The sequence below is a fragment of the Lethenteron reissneri genome, chromosome 12, assembly GCF_015708825.2.
Source record: "Lethenteron reissneri isolate LAM-NWPU_2019-01 chromosome 12, ASM1570882v1, whole genome shotgun sequence".
NCBI lineage: Eukaryota > Metazoa > Chordata > Hyperoartia > Petromyzontiformes > Petromyzontidae > Lethenteron > Lethenteron reissneri.
Genome location: NC_083790.1, coordinates 6451227 through 6470396, shown reverse-complemented (window position 1 = coordinate 6470396; position 19170 = coordinate 6451227). Strand labels below are relative to the sequence as shown.

General features: G+C 42.5%; 3 protein-coding genes across 6 annotated transcripts in view; 1 reads left to right on the top strand and 2 right to left on the bottom strand.

Annotated features, from left to right (window-relative positions):
• LOC133341828 (synaptotagmin-2-like) overlaps nucleotides 1-19170 on the bottom strand; it is a 389152-nt gene that overhangs the window by 112486 nt on the left and 257496 nt on the right. The gene's annotated exons all lie outside the window — the stretch shown is intronic.
• LOC133341823 (zinc finger and BTB domain-containing protein 22-like) lies at nucleotides 1585-10704 on the top strand. Of its 4 annotated transcripts, none has more exons than XM_061550586.1 (6): nucleotides 1585-1700; nucleotides 2765-2986; nucleotides 4697-5027; nucleotides 5896-6131; nucleotides 6241-6447; nucleotides 6587-10704. In XM_061550586.1, the coding sequence occupies exons 2-6, from the start codon at nucleotides 2804-2806 to the stop codon at nucleotides 7037-7039; spliced, it is 1410 nt and encodes a 469-aa protein (XP_061406570.1). In that variant the 5' UTR covers nucleotides 1585-1700; nucleotides 2765-2803; the 3' UTR covers nucleotides 7040-10704. The 4 variants fall into 4 exon arrangements, with proteins under 4 accessions (XP_061406570.1, XP_061406572.1, XP_061406571.1 ...); XM_061550588.1 differs by having other exon boundaries at nucleotides 1591-1783; nucleotides 4847-5027; XM_061550587.1 differs by having other exon boundaries at nucleotides 1591-1783; nucleotides 5980-6131.
• Nucleotides 10007-15045, bottom strand: MRPS14 (mitochondrial ribosomal protein S14). The gene is made up of 3 exons (XM_061550591.1): nucleotides 14821-15045; nucleotides 12195-12362; nucleotides 10007-11103 (listed from the first exon to the last, which is right to left on the bottom strand). The coding sequence occupies exons 1-3, from the start codon at nucleotides 14890-14892 to the stop codon at nucleotides 10921-10923; spliced, it is 423 nt and encodes a 140-aa protein (XP_061406575.1). The 5' UTR covers nucleotides 14893-15045; the 3' UTR covers nucleotides 10007-10920.

The window sequence follows — 19170 nt, the reverse complement described above, 5'->3', positions numbered from 1 at the left end:
ATTAATTTGTGGGATTAAAGCAAATGTACTCGACAATTAAACACTTGATCAGTAAATCCGACCACTATCCACTGCCAGGCTTTGATATTCCACTGTAGGAATGAGCAAGAATGTCCAAATGATGGGTCACTTTATTGAGCTATCATCTGTGGCCAGGTCACTTTTGAAAAATAAGTTAGTACCTCAGTGGACTTTGCCTTGTAGGATGGGGTTGGTTTCATACTCTTAGTCTTTTTTCGGTAAAGTCACGCAGTAATTTTTTAAATAATAAAATAATAACAAATGAAAATAAGTAAATTAAATCACGAAACTTCCGAAACGTCGTGATTTAATTTAGCTATTTTCATTTATTATTATTTTATTATTTTAAAAAAATATCTACGTGACCTAAGAGTATGAATCCTTGCAGTCACGAAAGCTTCAACTCTAGAAGGGGGTGGTTTCGTTGTATTTGTATGTGTTTGGGTGATTTTTTTTTACCTTTCTTGTACTTTGCACGACTATCATGTTTTTGTACTTACCCGCCCCAACTGGACATCTGTGCAAAAGAGCTTCATAGCTCATCGGATTCCTCCAGGAAATAAATATTCTGATTCTGATACCACAGATGTGGACACCCAATGCTAGCGTTGCCAACCCTACCAGATGGGACCGGAAGTCTACCTTAATTGGCATAGATCTCCCGTTGACTATTGAAAGCAATCTGGGAGATCTTAATAGGATTCAAAAATAAATTGCACAAATTCTCGGAAAAGCTTCAGTGAGAGTTGGCAACCCTATCTCATCGACAAGGGGAAAATACTTCTGTGTGCAACTGTGGATGCGAACGCCAAATTATGGACCATATAATTTCGTACTGCCCTCAAATATACATTTGAACACGGTGGATCTGCAATTCAGCCAACGCTCAAAGCAATTGGACGTCTCAGAATCAGAACATGTATTTATACTGGAGGAATCCGATGAGCTATAAGACTCTTTCTCACATCTGTCCAGTAGGGACGGGTCAGTGTCCAGTAAATCGGTTCTAAGTAAATCACCAAATGTTGTTCTTCATTGACCCGACTCAATCCTTCATTGAAAGCATTAGGAAAAGCGTGTTTTGTTCTGCCTTAATTAAATATGGGCGCGCCATATAATCCTATTACGAGAGTTTTAGTGTTGGACCAGATTTTTTTCATTTCTTTCTTTCTTCGGGGAACTTAATTTAACGCCGGGGCAGCAACAAAATAACGAAAGTTTTGCCCTGCGTCTTATAATCCGGCACGAGAACGAATATGGCCAACGCGCGTGACGTCACCAATGTTTACATTCACCCGCGCCGGGGGTGGGCGGGGCGGGGCGGGGGGGGGGCTTTACACAAAACCCTACTGCACATAAGCGCCCGGCGTCTCCCCCGCCCCGCCCCGCCCCGCCAGCCTCGTGCGCTGATTGGCCCCGCGCCCCCCACCCACCCCTCCCTCAGCGCGAAACAAATTTGCATGCGACAACGTGATTGGACGCCGTGACGATCCGCGGGGGGTGGGGGAGGGGGTGCGGTGCCCTATCCGAACTGGGAAATTGCAAGCTGCTGTTGCTAGGCGGCGAACGGCGGTGGTGGTTGCGGCCTAGGCGAGAGCGGCAGGGGCAGTGGGGATAGTGGACATGAGCTGAACGCCGCGGTGAAATGTTACGTGGGTCCTTAGTCGCGATAACAACGGGTGATGATTGAGGCGGTTGTTTGTTGTTGTTGTTGTTCGCGCGCTTTAACAGATTGACGAAACATCGTGGCGTGGCTATTGAAGTGAGTGGACGCGCGGTTTCTAAAATCTGCCCCGTGCCGAAAATACAGTGACGATTGTGCCTCTAGCAAGTGGTGTAACAAGCGCGACGTTGACCTCGATCCCTGTGCGTTTACGTGATGCTGTTTGCTCCGTCTTGTGTTGTGATTCGCGGTATTCCCCTTATTGTGCCATTTCAGTGCAGAGCGCCCAAGGTTCCATTATTCGCGCCTTTTGGGCAGAGTTAATTGGCCTATTTCGCGCAATTAGCGTGCGATTACTGCGGCTCACGGTGTTTATTTTGCCGAGCTCGAGTGTTTCGCACGTGCCGAGTCGTTTAAACGATGCTATCCGCTTGCGAACTGGTTTCGTTTCCACCTAAATGACGCGTTAATTGAATGGAGCTTACTGCCTCGTGTTTGCAGCTGTGCCGCTACTGCAGTGATTGACCTCAATTGGTAAACAAAATGATCAGACACGCATTGCAGTACACAACACGTGTGTGGAACACTGCGGAAGCCATCGCTCTGTGCTCGTTAGATCAGTCCATTCGGTACAGTCACAAAGTGCACGAATTGATCATCGTAACTCGCAGTGGGGACGTGCATTTAATTATTAGAGGGTGATGACACTTAATAGACACGGCTGTCAACCTGCGCCTAATTAAAATACTTCCAGAAATACCATCACAGCAAACATTAACAGGCCTGCAGCTGGCTAATTCGCATTTTTTTTACCTGCAGATTATTGCAAATGCAGTTGGTATTCCTTTTTATTTAACACACATAATGTGTACATTATGTAATCACCAAATGCAGCAGCAAGTACCCTTACTGTATTGTTCAACACATAGGTATGAAAACAAATGTATAGTCTTAGTTATATGCCATTTAAGCCACGAATAAATACATCTCTCCACTTAGCTGACGCCTATAATTACATTGTTTCCCACGGTGCCTGGGGGAGGGGGGTTTGCGTTCCACTTCTCAATTCTATTGCCGCAGGGAAGCGCCTATGACCGGGGCTTGCTGGATGGTGCGACGATGGCCCCCGACAGCAGAACGATCCTCGTCGACTTTCCGCACTTCAGCGAGGCCGTGCTGCATCGCCTCAACCAGCAGCGGCTCGAGGGTCAGCTGTGCGACCTCACCGTGGGCGTTCAGGGTCGCACATTCCGAGCTCACCGCGCCGTGCTCGCCGCCAGCTCGCCCTACTTCTGTGACCAGGTGGAGTGGACGTTTGCATCGCGTCGGGGTAGATTTCAGCGTCGCGAACAAGTGGGTGGTGAATCTGGATCTCAGATCTGAGATGGGGTAAGGGGGTGGGATGGGGATGACCCCCTCCTCCCTTAAGACCTCAAAAATTGGTATTTCATTATTTACCATGGAAGAGTCATTTTTTTATGTAGGGCCCAATTTTAAAAAGAGAGAGATTTTGGGACCACCGTTCTCCCCAATTTGGGAAGTTTCTAGATCTGCCTCTGGAACAAATCACCTGGAATACACCTGTCCGAGATTGGAATCTAAGCTGGATTGAGCCTGAATAGTGAATGAATAGGCAGCCAATATGCACAATACAATTGCTATAGACTGCTCCTCTGCTACATTGTCAGTGGTTGGCAGTACAGCAAAATCCATGATCACAAACTTGCTTTGACCAGCATGATGAAGTAGGGTTAATGACCTGTTTAGCATGAGGAAGACCTCATCCAGTCATATATTGATGAAAGCGTTGAACATTTCCCCGTAGTGTTTTATCCTGAGCTATGAACTTCACACCCTGATAGCTCCACCTGTGTCAAATAATTATATTTTCATCGATCCTGTGTTCAACCACCATATTGTAGGAAAAACATATCTCACCTTTCGTCACATTGTTCAACTTTAAAATTCCCATTGTATATTTTCTCAATTTTACATAACCATGGCCAATTCAAGAAATGTGCCTGCTCTTATTTGCTATACGAGCATTAGCGCTAAGTTGATTGCAGCTTTACATAAGAAGTCTTTTGGCTTGTGTTCAGCAATCAAAACGTACATTTAGAATGTCTTATCCAATTAAGTAAACTGGAAGTACACCAGAATTTGCGAGCGGCTTTGTGATGACCCATGACGTATGTACGTTGAACTTCTTTCGCACCGTACGTTGCCAACCATGATAATTAGAGGTGCGGGGGATGGACAACAAACTAAACAAAAAGCAGTTCGAAAGAAATTAGTTTGACATTTTAATCAGCAATAGGCCAAATCTCTGAAATCAAGCAGAGTTTAGCCTGGGTAATGCTTGGATGGGCCACCACCTTGCAGAACCGGTGTTCTAGGCTGCAGTGCTACATTATTGGCAGCAGAGGTCAATGTAGCAAAATCCATGGTTGTACGGTACAGTCAAACTCCACTTATATTATTTATCCAGGGTCGGAAAAACGCGGTTTCTCACTTCCAAATATCTGATGAGTGTGGTCATCCAATTTCTGAGGTCCAGACAATGGTGAAACGGAATTATACGGAGAAATCTTCCAAATATCCTGATGATTGCGACCTCGTTCTGTGAAGTAATCTTTGTCACAACGCCCTCGAGGGTCCCCACTCCCTTGCCTGCCAGCCACACCCCATGTTCTGATATTTTGTCACAAGTAGGTGGGGATCTTCCAAATACCCAGCGTGTAAGGACCACGGGTAAACGGATTTTTTTGGCAAATTCTTCTCATCATTCGGGGTTATCTATGGTCACGCCCACCCAGATAAATTAGTGAACCCTGGATATTTAGAACCGGGGGTACCCATGCCCCCATTCACCGCAGACAGAGTTCTATGCTTCCACATGTATAGTGAAGTATGTCAAATAACCCCCACATTCTGAATAGGGTTGGTTTAATCTTCATCCACCAGAGTATTGACAAAGGGACCGTACATGTGTGGTGACACTTTTTTTGTCAGGTGCTGCTAAAAAGCTGCAGTCGCATCGTACTGCCAGATGTCATGAGTGCACGGGCCTTTGAAGGGGTGCTGACATCCTGTTATACAGGCCGCCTGAGCCTCCACCCAGACGACATGGTGGCCTGCCTCACCATCGCCAGCTTTCTGCAGATGTGGCACCTGGTCGACAGATGCACGGAGCTACTGAACATGGCGCGTGCGACGCCTCGACCTGCCTCTACCTCCTCTTCTTCAAACCGGCGCAAGGGACAGCGCAGTAGTGTGGAGCAGTCTCCCAGTAGTAGCAACTTTATTGGTGCACCTGAGAATCCAGAAGTGCATTCTGCAGCCGGTAAGCAATTACAGTTTACACTCAACGATACTGTCCTTGAATATTTTCCCCGTCACAATTGTGCTGTTGGCATCGCATCATGATACGAAGTATCCATTGGAATGTCACAGAGCAGTGCAACCCTTCATGTAAAGAACGACCCACTTAAGTGGATACCACAGTTACATCTCTAAGATCCTTTTAAGTGATGTCTGTTCTACATAATAGGGGTAGCACTTCCCTGTCTACTGTGACACTGGGAATGTGGGTTTTTTTGTAGTCATTGGTGGTGGGGCTGAGACCATGAACTCTCTACACTTGATAACCTGGTTTTAATTACAGACAGCTGTTTTGTTTCGATCCCAGGATCTTGGTAGTGGTGGCTCAGTGCTGACCTCTGAACCACATGGCCACCTCCACTCGGCATACTTTCTTGGTTTGCTCAGTTCACCCATTGAAGTCTGGCCACTCTTTACATTCACACCTTGTTGCAACACCACAGATGGGATGCAATAACATGTTGACTTGTCTTCTGAGTCATAAGGTAACATTTTATTTCGCTATTTTTGTATGTTTCTGAGGTGTCGTATTACCGTTAGACCTGCACATTTGTGTTTGAACATGACTCGTGAACAATGTAATAAAATATGCAACCCTGGTGTCGACCAGTGTAGTCTTGTGTAAATATTAATTTGGCATGAGGAAGTGTGAAAGGTGTCTGTATAACTTCTAAGTGCCTATGTTTAAGCATAGTTTAAAGTTGTAAAGTAGGCTACATTCAATTTGTGTGGTATTTTTTTAAATGTTTTAAAGACATAAAGTAGATATAGAAGTTATAACAGTTACTCTTATTGTAGATGCATCATTATATGTCCCTTTGGCTTTACAGTGGGGAATGGGGAACAAGAAACGAACTATGCCAATGAGGAGAATGAGAGTAAGGAGTGTGAAATGTCTCTGAACAATGAGGCAGAAAATATTTCCAGCAACTCCTCTGTGGGACAAGAGAGCACTGAGTATCCATTCCAGGAGGAGCTGGAGGAGGTCCGTACAGATTTCGGTGAAGTGCAAGGAAGGCCTCCACACATCCCAACCAGTATTATTCCACAGCGACAGTGGGTGCAGGTAACTCTAATATTTCATTGCATCATTAGGAGACTTTTATTTCCTCACCACCTTGTGAATCTTTGACATCTTATACATTTCATTGACGCAACATTGTGGATAATTTCAGGTGAAGACAGAAAAAATCGAACACAAATTGGGCAGCCCATATGTTAATGATGCAAATCTCCATGACGAGAACTGCTTTTCTGAAGATGGTGTAGTTGAACACCTTCTACGCTCTTCTGAAGTGGGGGATCCATTCACAGAGCCGGCACCGGGCTCCCACGAAGAATTTGATGAACAGCTCGAGAGGGCCTCATATCATGGTCACTTGGTAGGCAAAACACAGTTCACGAGCAAAGTGCACATATTCATAAAATCTACATCCGATATTTTACATCCAAAATGTATTCGTAAATTCACATTCTAGCTCCAAAGTGCTATTGTATACGTGATATGCCTTACTCTTGCAGAAGGACTACTACGGTGTCAGTTCCCACATATATGACACAGAGGTCCGAATGAAAGCGCATGGAGAGAGCCAATCGACGGTGACAGAAGGTGCACTGGCTGCCGACAGCTACCAGCAGGGCGGAGGCGAAGCGGAGGCAAGGCCCGAGCAAGCAGGATCGGCTTGCAAGCTCTACCAGTGCCAGTGCGGTAAGGGCTTTACGCACAGGAGCCAGCGCGACCGCCACATGAGCATGCACCTGGGGCTGCGGCCATACTCCTGCAGCATCTGCGGTAAGAGCTTCAAGATGAAGCACCACCTAAGTGGGCACATGAAGACCCACACTGGGTATCGGCCCTTCAGCTGCCTGTGTTGTGGCAAGAAATTCATGTGGAGAGACAGCTTCACTCGCCACTCCACAATATGTGGCCAGGACAGCCAGGCTCAGGCGAACACACCACTTGATGGACCTTGAGTTTTATATATTGCCATGTTTTTGTTTGTGTCGATATGTATTTTGTGTGAGTGAAGGACGTTATATTTAAATGGTGCACAATCATTGTTGTGGAGCCTGCTGAGCCAGTGTGACATGTCACGGATTTGTCAGGCAGGGAATTTCAGAAATTTAATTTAGGAATAAGAATGATTTTCCTTTTGATTTCAATGTGAATCCATAAATATGACCTACCATTCAAAATGTTTCTGAAAATTGCAACCATGTTTGTGATTTCTAGAAAGATATAGTTATTTTTAAAATTATTTTGTCTCCAATGTGTTCTGTTTGTAATATATGTTTGTTGTACATTTTTTTTAAATAAAACCACGTTCTACACTAGCCGGCGATGCTGTATCATGGCGCACATGTAAATTAGTATTCATACTTATTTTTTGAGATGTGCCAATTAAACATGTGAACGAGTTTCTTAGACTGGCAGTCCCAGACATTTGTTTGAGGCGCAACATCCACCAGCAGTTGTTTGTTAGTCATGTCATTTAGCTGTATGGATAGAAGGGTATTCATTACTGTGTTACAAAGCCTGGATCACGTAACCATCCAATTGTACTTTTTGATGGCGTTATAAAACTACAGTATGCTGCTATGTTTCTCGTATTTTGAAGAATGCTGCACTACAATATAAACAATATTTCACATTGACCAGAATTGGTACGAATATAAATAATAAAACTGATTACGATAACAAATATTTTATTCTGTTACTAATGAACATTTCCTTCAAATTCAAAGGCAGTATTGTCACATGTATCTGTAAATAAATGTACATATCCTGCATACATGTCCAGTATATATAACGGTGGTTGTGAACTGGTTTTTAATATTCTAGACTTAAAAAAGTACCCCAATGCATCGGCATAAATGATGTACTGTATGCAAAATGTATATTATTGAGGTTGCCCAATGATAGCACTATACGGTATACTGAAGTCGGTTTGGTGTTTGCTTTATATAACCCGTTCTGATTTACCACATGTATACAGAAATGTAGGCACTGTATACAAATACAGTACAGTGCATGTTTTGACACTTTTGGGTTTGCAAGTTTGGTTAAATGTGTGATGTAATCGGAAAATAATTCAACTGTCCTAAATGGACTGTACTATTTAGCAGTACAGAATATTTGGGGAGTACTATTTAACGCTATAGTACATTTATGTACAGTACGTGCGTTAATAATTTAGTCTTATCCAGACGGGAAGAAGCCCTCTCCATCATGCCATGTATGTTGTGTTTTTACTATAATTCACTACACTGGTCAGTGTGGGTTGGTGAAGAGGTGGCAGTGGGTAGGACCATTCAGATATTGCTGTACTTGACACGTTTGTTAGCTATGGCTGGGAATCAATCTCAGGTTGCCCCGTTCATGGGCCAGTGCATAGACCACTGCACCACTGCTCTCACAAAACAGAAGCCGCCATTTGCCACGAAGTGGTGATGGCATTACGACGGTGCAGGTGCCAGGCTAGGTGCGCTTTGAGGCCACATGAAGTGTGGAAGGCTCGTTAGCAGGTCATGGGGAAGACCCAGGTGTTGAGTTAAGATGACTGTAGATACCACCTGTGCTCCCCGACGTACTAAGTCTGCTGTTTTAACCACCCGGCTCTCCGCTCGTCATGAACATCGTTCGTCTGCCCTGCGTTGTTGGAGGGCGACTGCCTCTCCAACTGCTCAGTAGCATCCTTCACGAGCCTCCTCCAAAGAGGCAAAGTTTGACACCGCAAGTACTAGTCGTCGGCAAGTCCGAGTAAAATCACCTCCACATGCTGTAACGCATCTTGCCCATCTCCTCCAGCTTGTGCTGCTGCGCCCATTTGGCGCCCTCTATCTGGCCAAACAGACGCTGGGCTGGGCATGACAATTTACACTAGGCAACAACAGCAGTCGGACACAAGCAAATATGCTCACAAAAATTACAAGTGGCATATAGATAATCTGTATCCTGGTTAAGTGGGACCTTATTATGATGAGAAGAAATTACAAACTGGCAGCGGTATTGTCTTATTTGTGCTGCAAAGTGCAATTAAGATGGTATAAAATGTATAGTGATTGGAAATTGCTTTAGATAATAAGGTGGAGTATTTTTTAAAGCTCTATTTAAACCACAGCAAGATAAAAAAAAAGTAGATAAAAAGCAATACAGTAAAGTTGCTTATGATTCGTTTTTAAAATCATGAGTTTGTTGACGTTTTCTTTAGGCCAAATTAAATGTTAAGTGTATTTATATTATAGTTATATATGTATTGTTGGTATACTTTAAAATGTGAACTTTTTTGTGAAATGTTTAGCATGTTTTTTTTCATGTTGCAAACCTAACATGGCCTTGTTAATTTGAAATTGAAGTGCATTACTGTCAAAAGGGCTGTTTACATGACACAAACACTGATTTATAAGCTTGTTAGAAATGAATATGGGATGTTCATTCCATTCTCAAGCTAAAGTAGTGAGTAGCAATCAAGTTAATTTTGAATTATGATAAATTATAAGCATTGATATCCTGCACTAGTGAAAATTATTTAGTTCCTTGGGCCTGCAAAAGCTCATACCGCTCAGAAATACGCAATTCAGTTTATTCAGTTACCAATTCGGTATGAATTCGAATAATTAGCTGTTTCTGCTGCATTTTAATCTAAGACCTTGATAGTTTTCAATACTGTAGCTCAAATATTACTGCCCTTTGGTGATGCTAGAAATCCAGTGTCTTGTTACAATTTTCGATTAATTGTGGTAGTCTTATAAGAACATATTTAGTATGTGGCCAGGAATTCTGCTTTATACCATGTTATAATTACCCGACTACTGATTCACAATTCTTAACACCTTTACAGAAAGGTCAATTGCACTTTCATGCTTTGAATGTGGAATGGAGCATTTGCAGAAACCCAACCAAGTTGGACATTTGGACATTGTTTTTTTCTAATTTGCTAATTCTATCGTGTAAGTTATGCATATTGTTGCTGTTGTCTATTTGAACACTTTACATCAGATTTTTTTAAAGTTCTCAATCTCTGGAATACCAACTACTTTTCAGTCCTAGATTTGGACAATAAAATTGCTGCTTATCAAGCAGATTATACACATTCCAAACACCATTTCTTGTCATATTAGTGAAACTTTATGATGTGGTGCTTTGTTGAATGTGTTTTTAGTTCTTATTGTATTACATTTCTACGGCTGTAAAATACAGTAGGAGAGTCAAAATACTGTAATGTTTTATTTATTTATTTAGCAAAGAATGTCCTTCCCATAAATTCACAAAAATGTGATCTAAAAATAAAGTTTACAAAAACCCTCATTTGCATTGTCTTGTATATGTATCATACATTTTTATTTGTACCATCACACTCATTTTTTCACGATGGCATTACATTCCAAATGAAATATTTGTTTTTATATCTCGGTCAACTAAGGATGATCTCCAGTCTTCTATTGCATCATTTTACATGAAGATATTCTGACACTGAGATATTAAAATTTAACAATGCAGACAATTGCATGTAAGATTGTTTAACATTTAAACGTCATTTCTTTAACGAGCATCTTAAGTAAAATTTTGATTTAAAGCTTTCGTGACTGCAGGGATTCATATTCTTGGTTCTTTCGGTAAAGTCACGTAGAAGGGAAATTACATTTTTTTTTAAATTATAATACGTGACTTTACCGAAAGAACCAAGCATATCTTAAGTCAAGTTAACATTCCCCCGTAGTGTCCAAAGGTTCTAGAGATTGGGTGATGCCTTATTGAAAAGGTGCACAATGTACAAACAAAAGTTTGACAAACCTCAAATTGCAAGACTGCAAAAACCCATAGTAATGATTACATCCGTTATATCCTCTGCTGGTCACCAAATGGCTCGCTGGATGCCTGCCATTTGGCCGTGATCCGCGAGGTCTCGGAATACGATGCGACTCAAACGCCACCTTCGCTTCACTCCCCGTGGCCGCGATGTCATCACACAGCGGTTATGGATGCGCACAGGGCAGCTGTCACGTGGCAACGCTGCTATTTCTTTGTTGGCTTCTTCCTACGCATTCAAGAGGTGAAACAAAAGGAGGCAATGACACATTGCACGTTGAAAAGGTCAAAATACTGGTAAAGTACATTACAAATGTTATCTTCTTGGTTCTTTTGGTAAAGTTACGTAGAAGGGAAATAATACAATAATAAAAATATAACTATAAATTCTCACGACGTTTCGGCCACAACACAAGCAGCCGTCCTCGGGTGAAGAAACAGCGTCCATTGGGACGCTGTCTTTCCGACAGCTCTGTTTCTTCACCTGAGGGCGGCTGCTTGTGTTGTGGCCGAAACATCGTGAGAATTTTTATTTTATTATATTTTATTTTTTATTATTTCCCTTCTACTGCGACTTTACCGAAAGAACCAAGAAGATAAATCCCTGCAGTCACGAAAGCTTTAAATACAAATGCTATGTTAATATAAGTATGATGTATAATTGAAGTATTGCTTTCACAAATATAATATGCACACAAACGACCCAAGCACTCGATGCTCCGTTTTGAAGTTTTAAAATGAAACGTCTTTTAATTGTATTGTTTTTAATTGGATAATTTTATTTCTTTATTAAAAGCTTATATAATTTTACATCTGGAAGATTTAATTGAAAACGACATTTGGCATGAATTTTCTCGTCGTTAAGCAGATTGCCTTGCTGGGGGTTTGGTTCGATGTGGACTTTCACCTATTTGGGATTGTGGGATCGAGATAAGGCGACATGGAGCTGCTGGCCGTGCGAGAAGACCGCCGTCTGCAGATCGATTCCAAAGTAATCGAACGTCTGTCCCTGCGCCTCCATCGTTCATGCAGGGGGCGCGTAGGTTTGCAGCGCCCCCTGCATGAAAATGACAGAAAGTTCAGCGTTTATCACAGATAAAGGTGTGCGCTTATATAAGAGTATTGCTGTACTTAAACCGACATCTCCCTTGAAGATAAACGCAAAGTTTTAATGGGCTACCGTCACATTTTAATCGCACCACTTGGAAGTATTAAGGGTTAAGATTACTTGCAACTGAATATCCATAACTGGGTAATTTATAAGTAGGCTCGCACAACAAAATTCTGTGAGCGATGCACCACGGAGCTTTGGGGCTGCACCTGCAACTCTTTGGGCAAGATGGTATTCTTGCGGAGGGCATTGATGCGTAGCCTCTCGTCTGCGTATTCTGCTGCCATCTTCCTCCTCTTGACGTCCCTCAGCATCTTCCAGTCCACGTAGTGACTTCTCCTCTGTTCCAACATCACTCCTGGCTTTGACAGCACCGTCTGCAAGTAAAACGAAGGGTAGTAGAGTACTCTCAACATCAGTAATGATCACGCGTGGCCGAGTGCTTTAGCGTTAGTACTGTCAAACTAATCGATGTAAGATGGGGCAATAGAGTATGCATATGTGCAGATACGTTTTTTTCGCGGCTAAGCCATAGTCCCCACATATCGCTCGTATCGATGCATTTAAGAGGGACAGCGACCCACTACTCTGTAGAGTAACAACGGTATAAACGCTTGTTACATTATAAACAGCGCATTGAAAACGCGTACTATTTTTATACTGTTTACAAAGTGTGTTCACAAATCTACACTGAGAAACACGATGATTGACAGAGGGGTGTACATTATATTCTCGATAGTGTATTTAAATAGAGGTACTGCAGGTAAGTAGTTTTCAGTTTTAAAGGCATAGTTTAACAAGACAACACTTGCCACCATCCTTCAAACCCATTGGTGAAAGAGAGCAAAGTTTTTTTTACATTATAATAATTATAATGTTTATACAAGAGCCGGGGGCTAATGGGATCCCGGGGTCCCGCCATAAGGTTCATTTAACGATCCACAATAGCTTAACGGGCTCACGTTTCGATCATATAATCGATCATTTTTGTCTCGTTTGTACCATCGTCTCTGTCTTGTATTTACCGTCTATTGTCTGTAGATCTGTTGCACATCTACTGTATGTTCGGTGTGTACGTAACTGTTTGATCTGCTCGTTTGCACTCTCCGGTTCGAACCTTCTGGTTGCTTTCCCACCTGATGACGGACGCTTGTGTTGCGCCCGAAACGTCGCGATTTCTTTTATTTTATACCTACGTGACTTTACCGAAAGAAACAAAGAGTGCGGATTCCTGCAGTCACCAAAGCTTCAAATCAAGATTCTGGTTGTGTCTCGTACATTTAATTGTTTATCTTAAAGCGAACAGTGTAATGCGATTAGAAAATTCTCGCCCGATTTGACGCTTGTATCGTGAGATTACGCGTCTAGAGTGTATTAGCTGTACTCTAAATACATCTCACGAGACTGAAGACGGAACCAAAGGAGAACACGGTCGAGTACGTCTACCGTGGAGATGGAGTGATGACATTAGCTTTTGTACAGGTGCTTGATGGACTGTTACATGGAAGGACTACTGTATTAACTGCATCGATGACTGCTTGGGTTGGACTTCATCCTGCAGTGGACAGATCAAGGTTGATGATGACAGTACTGCACATTACCGAGTGGGCTGGTAGACCACTCTTATATAAGTCAATATATTTGAAGATAATCACGGCTCGGTGAGAACAACCACCAGCTCACACTGACCACTGCGGCAAAGTATGGTCAAACGTCCCCCACGATGACCGCATACCTGTCAACCAAATTATCAGTGTCCTACCTTATAGCGGACCAATTCTGATATTATTGTTCACCCCGTGCCCTATACTCTTAGGTTTTTTCGGTAAAGTCACGTAGGTAAAAATAAATAATACAAATAATAGAACTAATAATAGAAATAAAATAATAAATCACGACGTTTCGGAGGCAAAACAAGTCTCCGTCATCAAGTGGGACCGTCACAGCTAAATTTACTGTATCAAGTGAAGCAAAATTCCAAGAGACAAGCTCTTAAATACAAGTTGCCCCTTTAAATCTCAACTTTCATCCTACAAAGTCCCATCACAAAGGAGAAACACAAATAGGCATTTGTGTGTGCCCGTATTGAAACGGCTTTAACGCTGTATGGACATGTAAACTCAATTTCCCTGTACAAGAATACGGGGTAAACCATATGGGTTGACATGTGTGTGACCTAGGTAAAAAAATTAAATTAATAAAAAATAAAATAAAAATCACGACGTTTCGGAGGCAACACAAGCTTCCGTCTTCAGGTGGAACCGTCACAGCACGATAGATGTATCACTTGATACATCACTTGATACAGCAATCGTGCTGTGACGGTTCCACCTTAAGACGGAAGCTTGTGTTGCCTCCGAAACGTCGTGATTTTTATTTTACTTTTATTAATTTAAATTTTTTACCTACGTGACTTTACCGAAAAAACCTAAGAATATGAATCCTTGCAGTCAGGAAAGCTTCAAATCTTAGAATGTGTGTGACCGTCACGACGCGGGAGAGGCCTTCATCCAGCAGTGGAATTCGCAAAAGGAATGCGAATGTATTAGTTTAATTTTCGATTTAAAGCTTTCGTGACTGCAGGGATTCATCTTCTTGGTTCTTTCGGTAAAGTCACGTAGAAGGTAAATATAAAATAATAATACAATAATAATAAAATAATGCAAATAAAACATATTTTAATTTATGTTTTAATTTTATTATTTTATTATTTCCATTCTACGTGACTTTACCGAAAGAACCAAGAAGATGTATTAGTTTTACTTGCAATGTGCACTGCAGACTGCAGTGGCTGTAATAGTGTGTGGGCCCGCTCCACGGGCGAAGTCGTTTTACCTCATTGATCGCCGGCGATTTCAGCGACTGCAGCAGGAGACCGCGTCCCAGCGACACCACGGATTTCCACATCGTCGAAGCTGTAATTGTAACAACTGCAATCGTAACAATTCGTATGATTATGCCGCTGTTTCTTTTCTCTTGTTTCTTTAAAAGCTGTATCGGACCAGGCCTCACGCAAGGTCGCGTCGTGACCCCACCCCCTCTACACCGCCTGTGACCTACGGGTGCCGAGGCTGCTGCTCGGCTGCTGCCAAAACGCGTTTCGTTTATTGTACTCGACACGTGCGTTTTGTGACGCGGGGTGGGGGGCGGGGAGCACCATCCAATATCGAAGAACACATTCCTCCTGCGGAGGGAGCTGGTAGGAACGTCGGGTTGCTCGGTCAATGGCCAGGGTTAACGGCGGCGTGGTGTATTCCGCAAATGTGGCCGACTGTGAGGGCGGGCACAAGCCGGCGTGAGTAGGTGAAACGTTGAGTTTTATAAGGGCACCACGGGGTGACCAGCCCCTCCCTACCCAGCCCCACCCCCACCCAGCCCCACCCTCCATACCCTCCCCACCCAGCCCCTCCCCACCCAGCCCCTCCCCACCCTCCCCACCCAGCCCCTTCCTGCACGACGGACGGACACAATAATAATCCCCTGTGGGCTGGTGTAACCAGGAGGTTCCTACCAGTACAAGTTACTACCCCCAATCCCCTTCTCTCGCCTCCCGATTGGCGCCCCCTCGTGGCTCTAGCTGCTCGGTTTCGCTTATTTGGCATTAACCACTTTGTATATCCTTTATATTAAGTTCGCTTGCTTGCGCGCTTACGACCGTGCAAATCTTTCGGTCGTTTTTAAAATCCTTTATATTAAGTTCACTTGCTTGCTTGCTTAGGACCGTGCAAATCTTTCTGACGTTTTTTAACCCACTTCCCGTGATCCAATCGAGCTGACATTTTGCACACAGACTCGTTGTGCGTGACAATGCATTTTCGTGAAAAAAATTCCAAAATTTTACACTTTTTAGGGAATTTTTTTTTAATATTTAATTACCAATTGTTTAATGCTGCCAGCCAATGATCTGACCCATAGGTGGCAGCCATCTCAAGCCAGAGGACGAGAGGACTCTAGCCGCCCCGATGCCACGCATATAAAGGATTTAAAGTGAAAAACTTAGTTTTTACGGGTAATTTTTTTATTTAAATCCTTTATATTAAGTTTGCTTGCGCGCTTACGACCGTGCAAATCTTTCGGTCGTTTTTTAACCCACTTCCCGTGATACAATCGAGCTGACATTTTCCACACAGACTCGTTGTGCGTGACAATTAATTTCCGTGAAATTTTTTGTTGCAAAATTTTACACTTTTTAGGAAAAAAAAAATATTTAATTACTAATTGCTTAATGCTGCCAGGCAATCATCTGACCCATAGGTGGCAGCCATCTCAAGCCAGAGGACGAGAGGACTCTAGCCGCCACGCAAATAAAGGATTTATAGTGAAAAACTTTGTTTTTACGGGTTAATTTTTTACGATTTGTTACTATTATTACTGCTTTTGTTTTACTATTACTGTTTTTTATTTTATCAGGTAAGGCCCCATTGAGCTATACTGCATAGCTATTTTTTTCTATGTAGCAACCTGGCCACAGATGGTAGCTCAATCAAGTGGCTTATCGTAGCGTGAGGATGTATACCAGTCAAAAACTCCTAACGCGTGTTTCTAAATGTGAACCCGGAGAGAAAACAAAGCCACGCGACAAACGGGGAGAACATGCAAACTCCAAATTTACAGGCGCCAGGGTCGGGATCAAACCCACGACCAAGCGAGGTAGTTAACATCTCGCCATCGTGGCTCCCATGACAGCCTCGTCATCACCCACTCCTTCCATCACCCTCAAACACATCCTCTTCACTACTCACCATTGCTTCCTCACCACCCATCACATCCCACTTCCTCCACCCTCCCACCCATCAGCCCATCCAACAACTCCTACAACCATCACCTAACGCCATTCCTCCTCTCACCACATATTAGTGAAACTGATACGCAGTACTGGAGAGTGGTCATCACCCATGATCTATCCACTGCTGAATAAGGGTCACTTCCATGCTGTCAGAATCCCTCTGGGTTTTGCGATGTAATAATCCAGATCCAGCACATGCGCTCCATATCCGCGGTGTACATCCTCGCCTGTATCTTCTCATTTGGCTGCCATTCTGTCACCAGTTTTGTCCATCTGCCATCACTCCTCCAGCCATGCGATGTCCTTCCCAAGCCCATTTGTTTTCCTTCATCGGAAATACGATGCCGCTCACTTGCATTCACCTTATCAACGTGTCCCTCTTCTTGGTTCTTTCGGTAAAGCCATGTAGAAGAGAAATAGCAAAATAATAAAAATAAAACATAATAAACCCCCAATCCCCTTATGTTTTATTTTTATTATTTTATTATTTCTCTTCTACGTGACTTTACCGAAAGAACCAAGAAGATGAATCCCTGCAGTCACGAAAGCTTTAAATCGAAATTTAACGTGTCCCTCTTTCCGTCTCATTTAAATCCGAGGATGCATCTGTGCTTCTTTGCATACTTTTCAGGTTGTAGAGTATATGTCAAAGCAGAACACATGCAATTACTGCATTGCAAACTTCTTGAGGTGCGTTGATTTATTGATTTTCATTATCTCATTTATTTGATCAAAAGTATGGCATTCTGCATCTTTATTTAATTATTTTCATCTCAATCTGCCTTCAGTGATTGTCCTAGGTTTACATCTATTTTTTTTATATCTAGTTGTATCGCTCCTACCATTATTTTGTTTTAGCAAAGTTGTCCAGGACTTTTGTTTCGCCCATAATGTATTTATTACCGAATTATTTATATCATCTGATCCTTTGCGTAATCATAACCTGTACATGTGCAAATTTGCTATTACAGTATCTTGTGTTTACACTTTTCCACACAGATCAAATAGATAATTTTCATGGAAAAATACGAAAATGATCCTTCCATAGCACCCCACATTTACTCGTTGAAGAGGCATTTTACTTCAGTGCTACACTAGGAAAGATGACACTATGAAATAAACGTTTGTAATTGTAATACCATTTGAATCATCACAAACACTCCTGAAATTAACATATTGTGTCTGTAGATTCTGAGATTAAAAGGGACATGTATTACAGTAGTCCCTATTTTAACAGAGACATCGGTTAACGGGTTTTCGGTTAACGTTTCGCCTCCCATAGGACCCCGTGGTTTCGATTAACGTTAAAATATTGATGAGTGGTGCGTTTACGTTATGCACGCGGGCACCAATTTCAGCCAATCCAAGCACTCGTAAGTTGGGCTGAGACATGCCCTCAGCCAATCATCGACGCCAATTTATGAGCGTTTCGACCTCGACTGGCTTTGTTTACATCGTGTTTTTTGTTTTAATTCTGCTTTCCTTCAACATGTAATTCCTAAATACGATTAATAGTTATTTCGGTTAACAATAATTTTTGTGGAATGTATTAAAACGTTAATCGAGGGACTACTGTATAGAAATTGAAGGCTGAGCCAGGCAGGGCTGATTACACTGATTGCTATATTGATGCAGTGTCTTGAAAATCCTCAGAGAACCATCAATATTGCACTGGAGGTCAAAGACCAGAGTCTGTCTGTCTTAACCAATTGTTGTCTAGTTTCCCGAGGGATAGTATCTGGGCCACAGCCTAGCAACGTTCTCTGACAAATTGGCTTGTGTGTAACAAAGTTAGCACACCCCTATGGGAATGAAAAAACTCATTACTACTGAGAGCAAAAACGCCCACCACGCTCTTTTGACATAAGCCCCACAGCCCCCACACTGATTAATTACGTACATGCAATTATGATGGAAGCAACTCGTGCATTAATTGTACTCTGATCTTACACTCCTAACAAGAATGGCCTAACTTTAACGAATGCATTCTTATGAACTATGGTCCAACACAGCTGTGCTTTGTGAGGTCAATATATTTCCTGTCAAGTGTTAAGGTTTTACAATAGTCATGACATTACAGGACAGTGAGGAAAGATCTTGCATATGTGACCTGATCGTTATACTGGTAAAAAAATATAGTAAAGCATTTTTTTTTGTTATTTTATATCAGTATCTGAATTTTAGGGATGAAACATTCTTGGAAGCAATTTCTGTGAAATTTAGAAGTTCTAAAGAAAACACATTAAAGCGTGCAGCTCATGAAAGCCCCGCGGTAACTTTATTTTCGTGTTGTCGTTGGTGACCAGGCTGAGACCATCAAATACGCTGGAGAATCACGTTTAATCATGGCCCGCTGCCTTTTTTCAAACCCCAGCGGTGCCAGCTCAGCACACTGACCC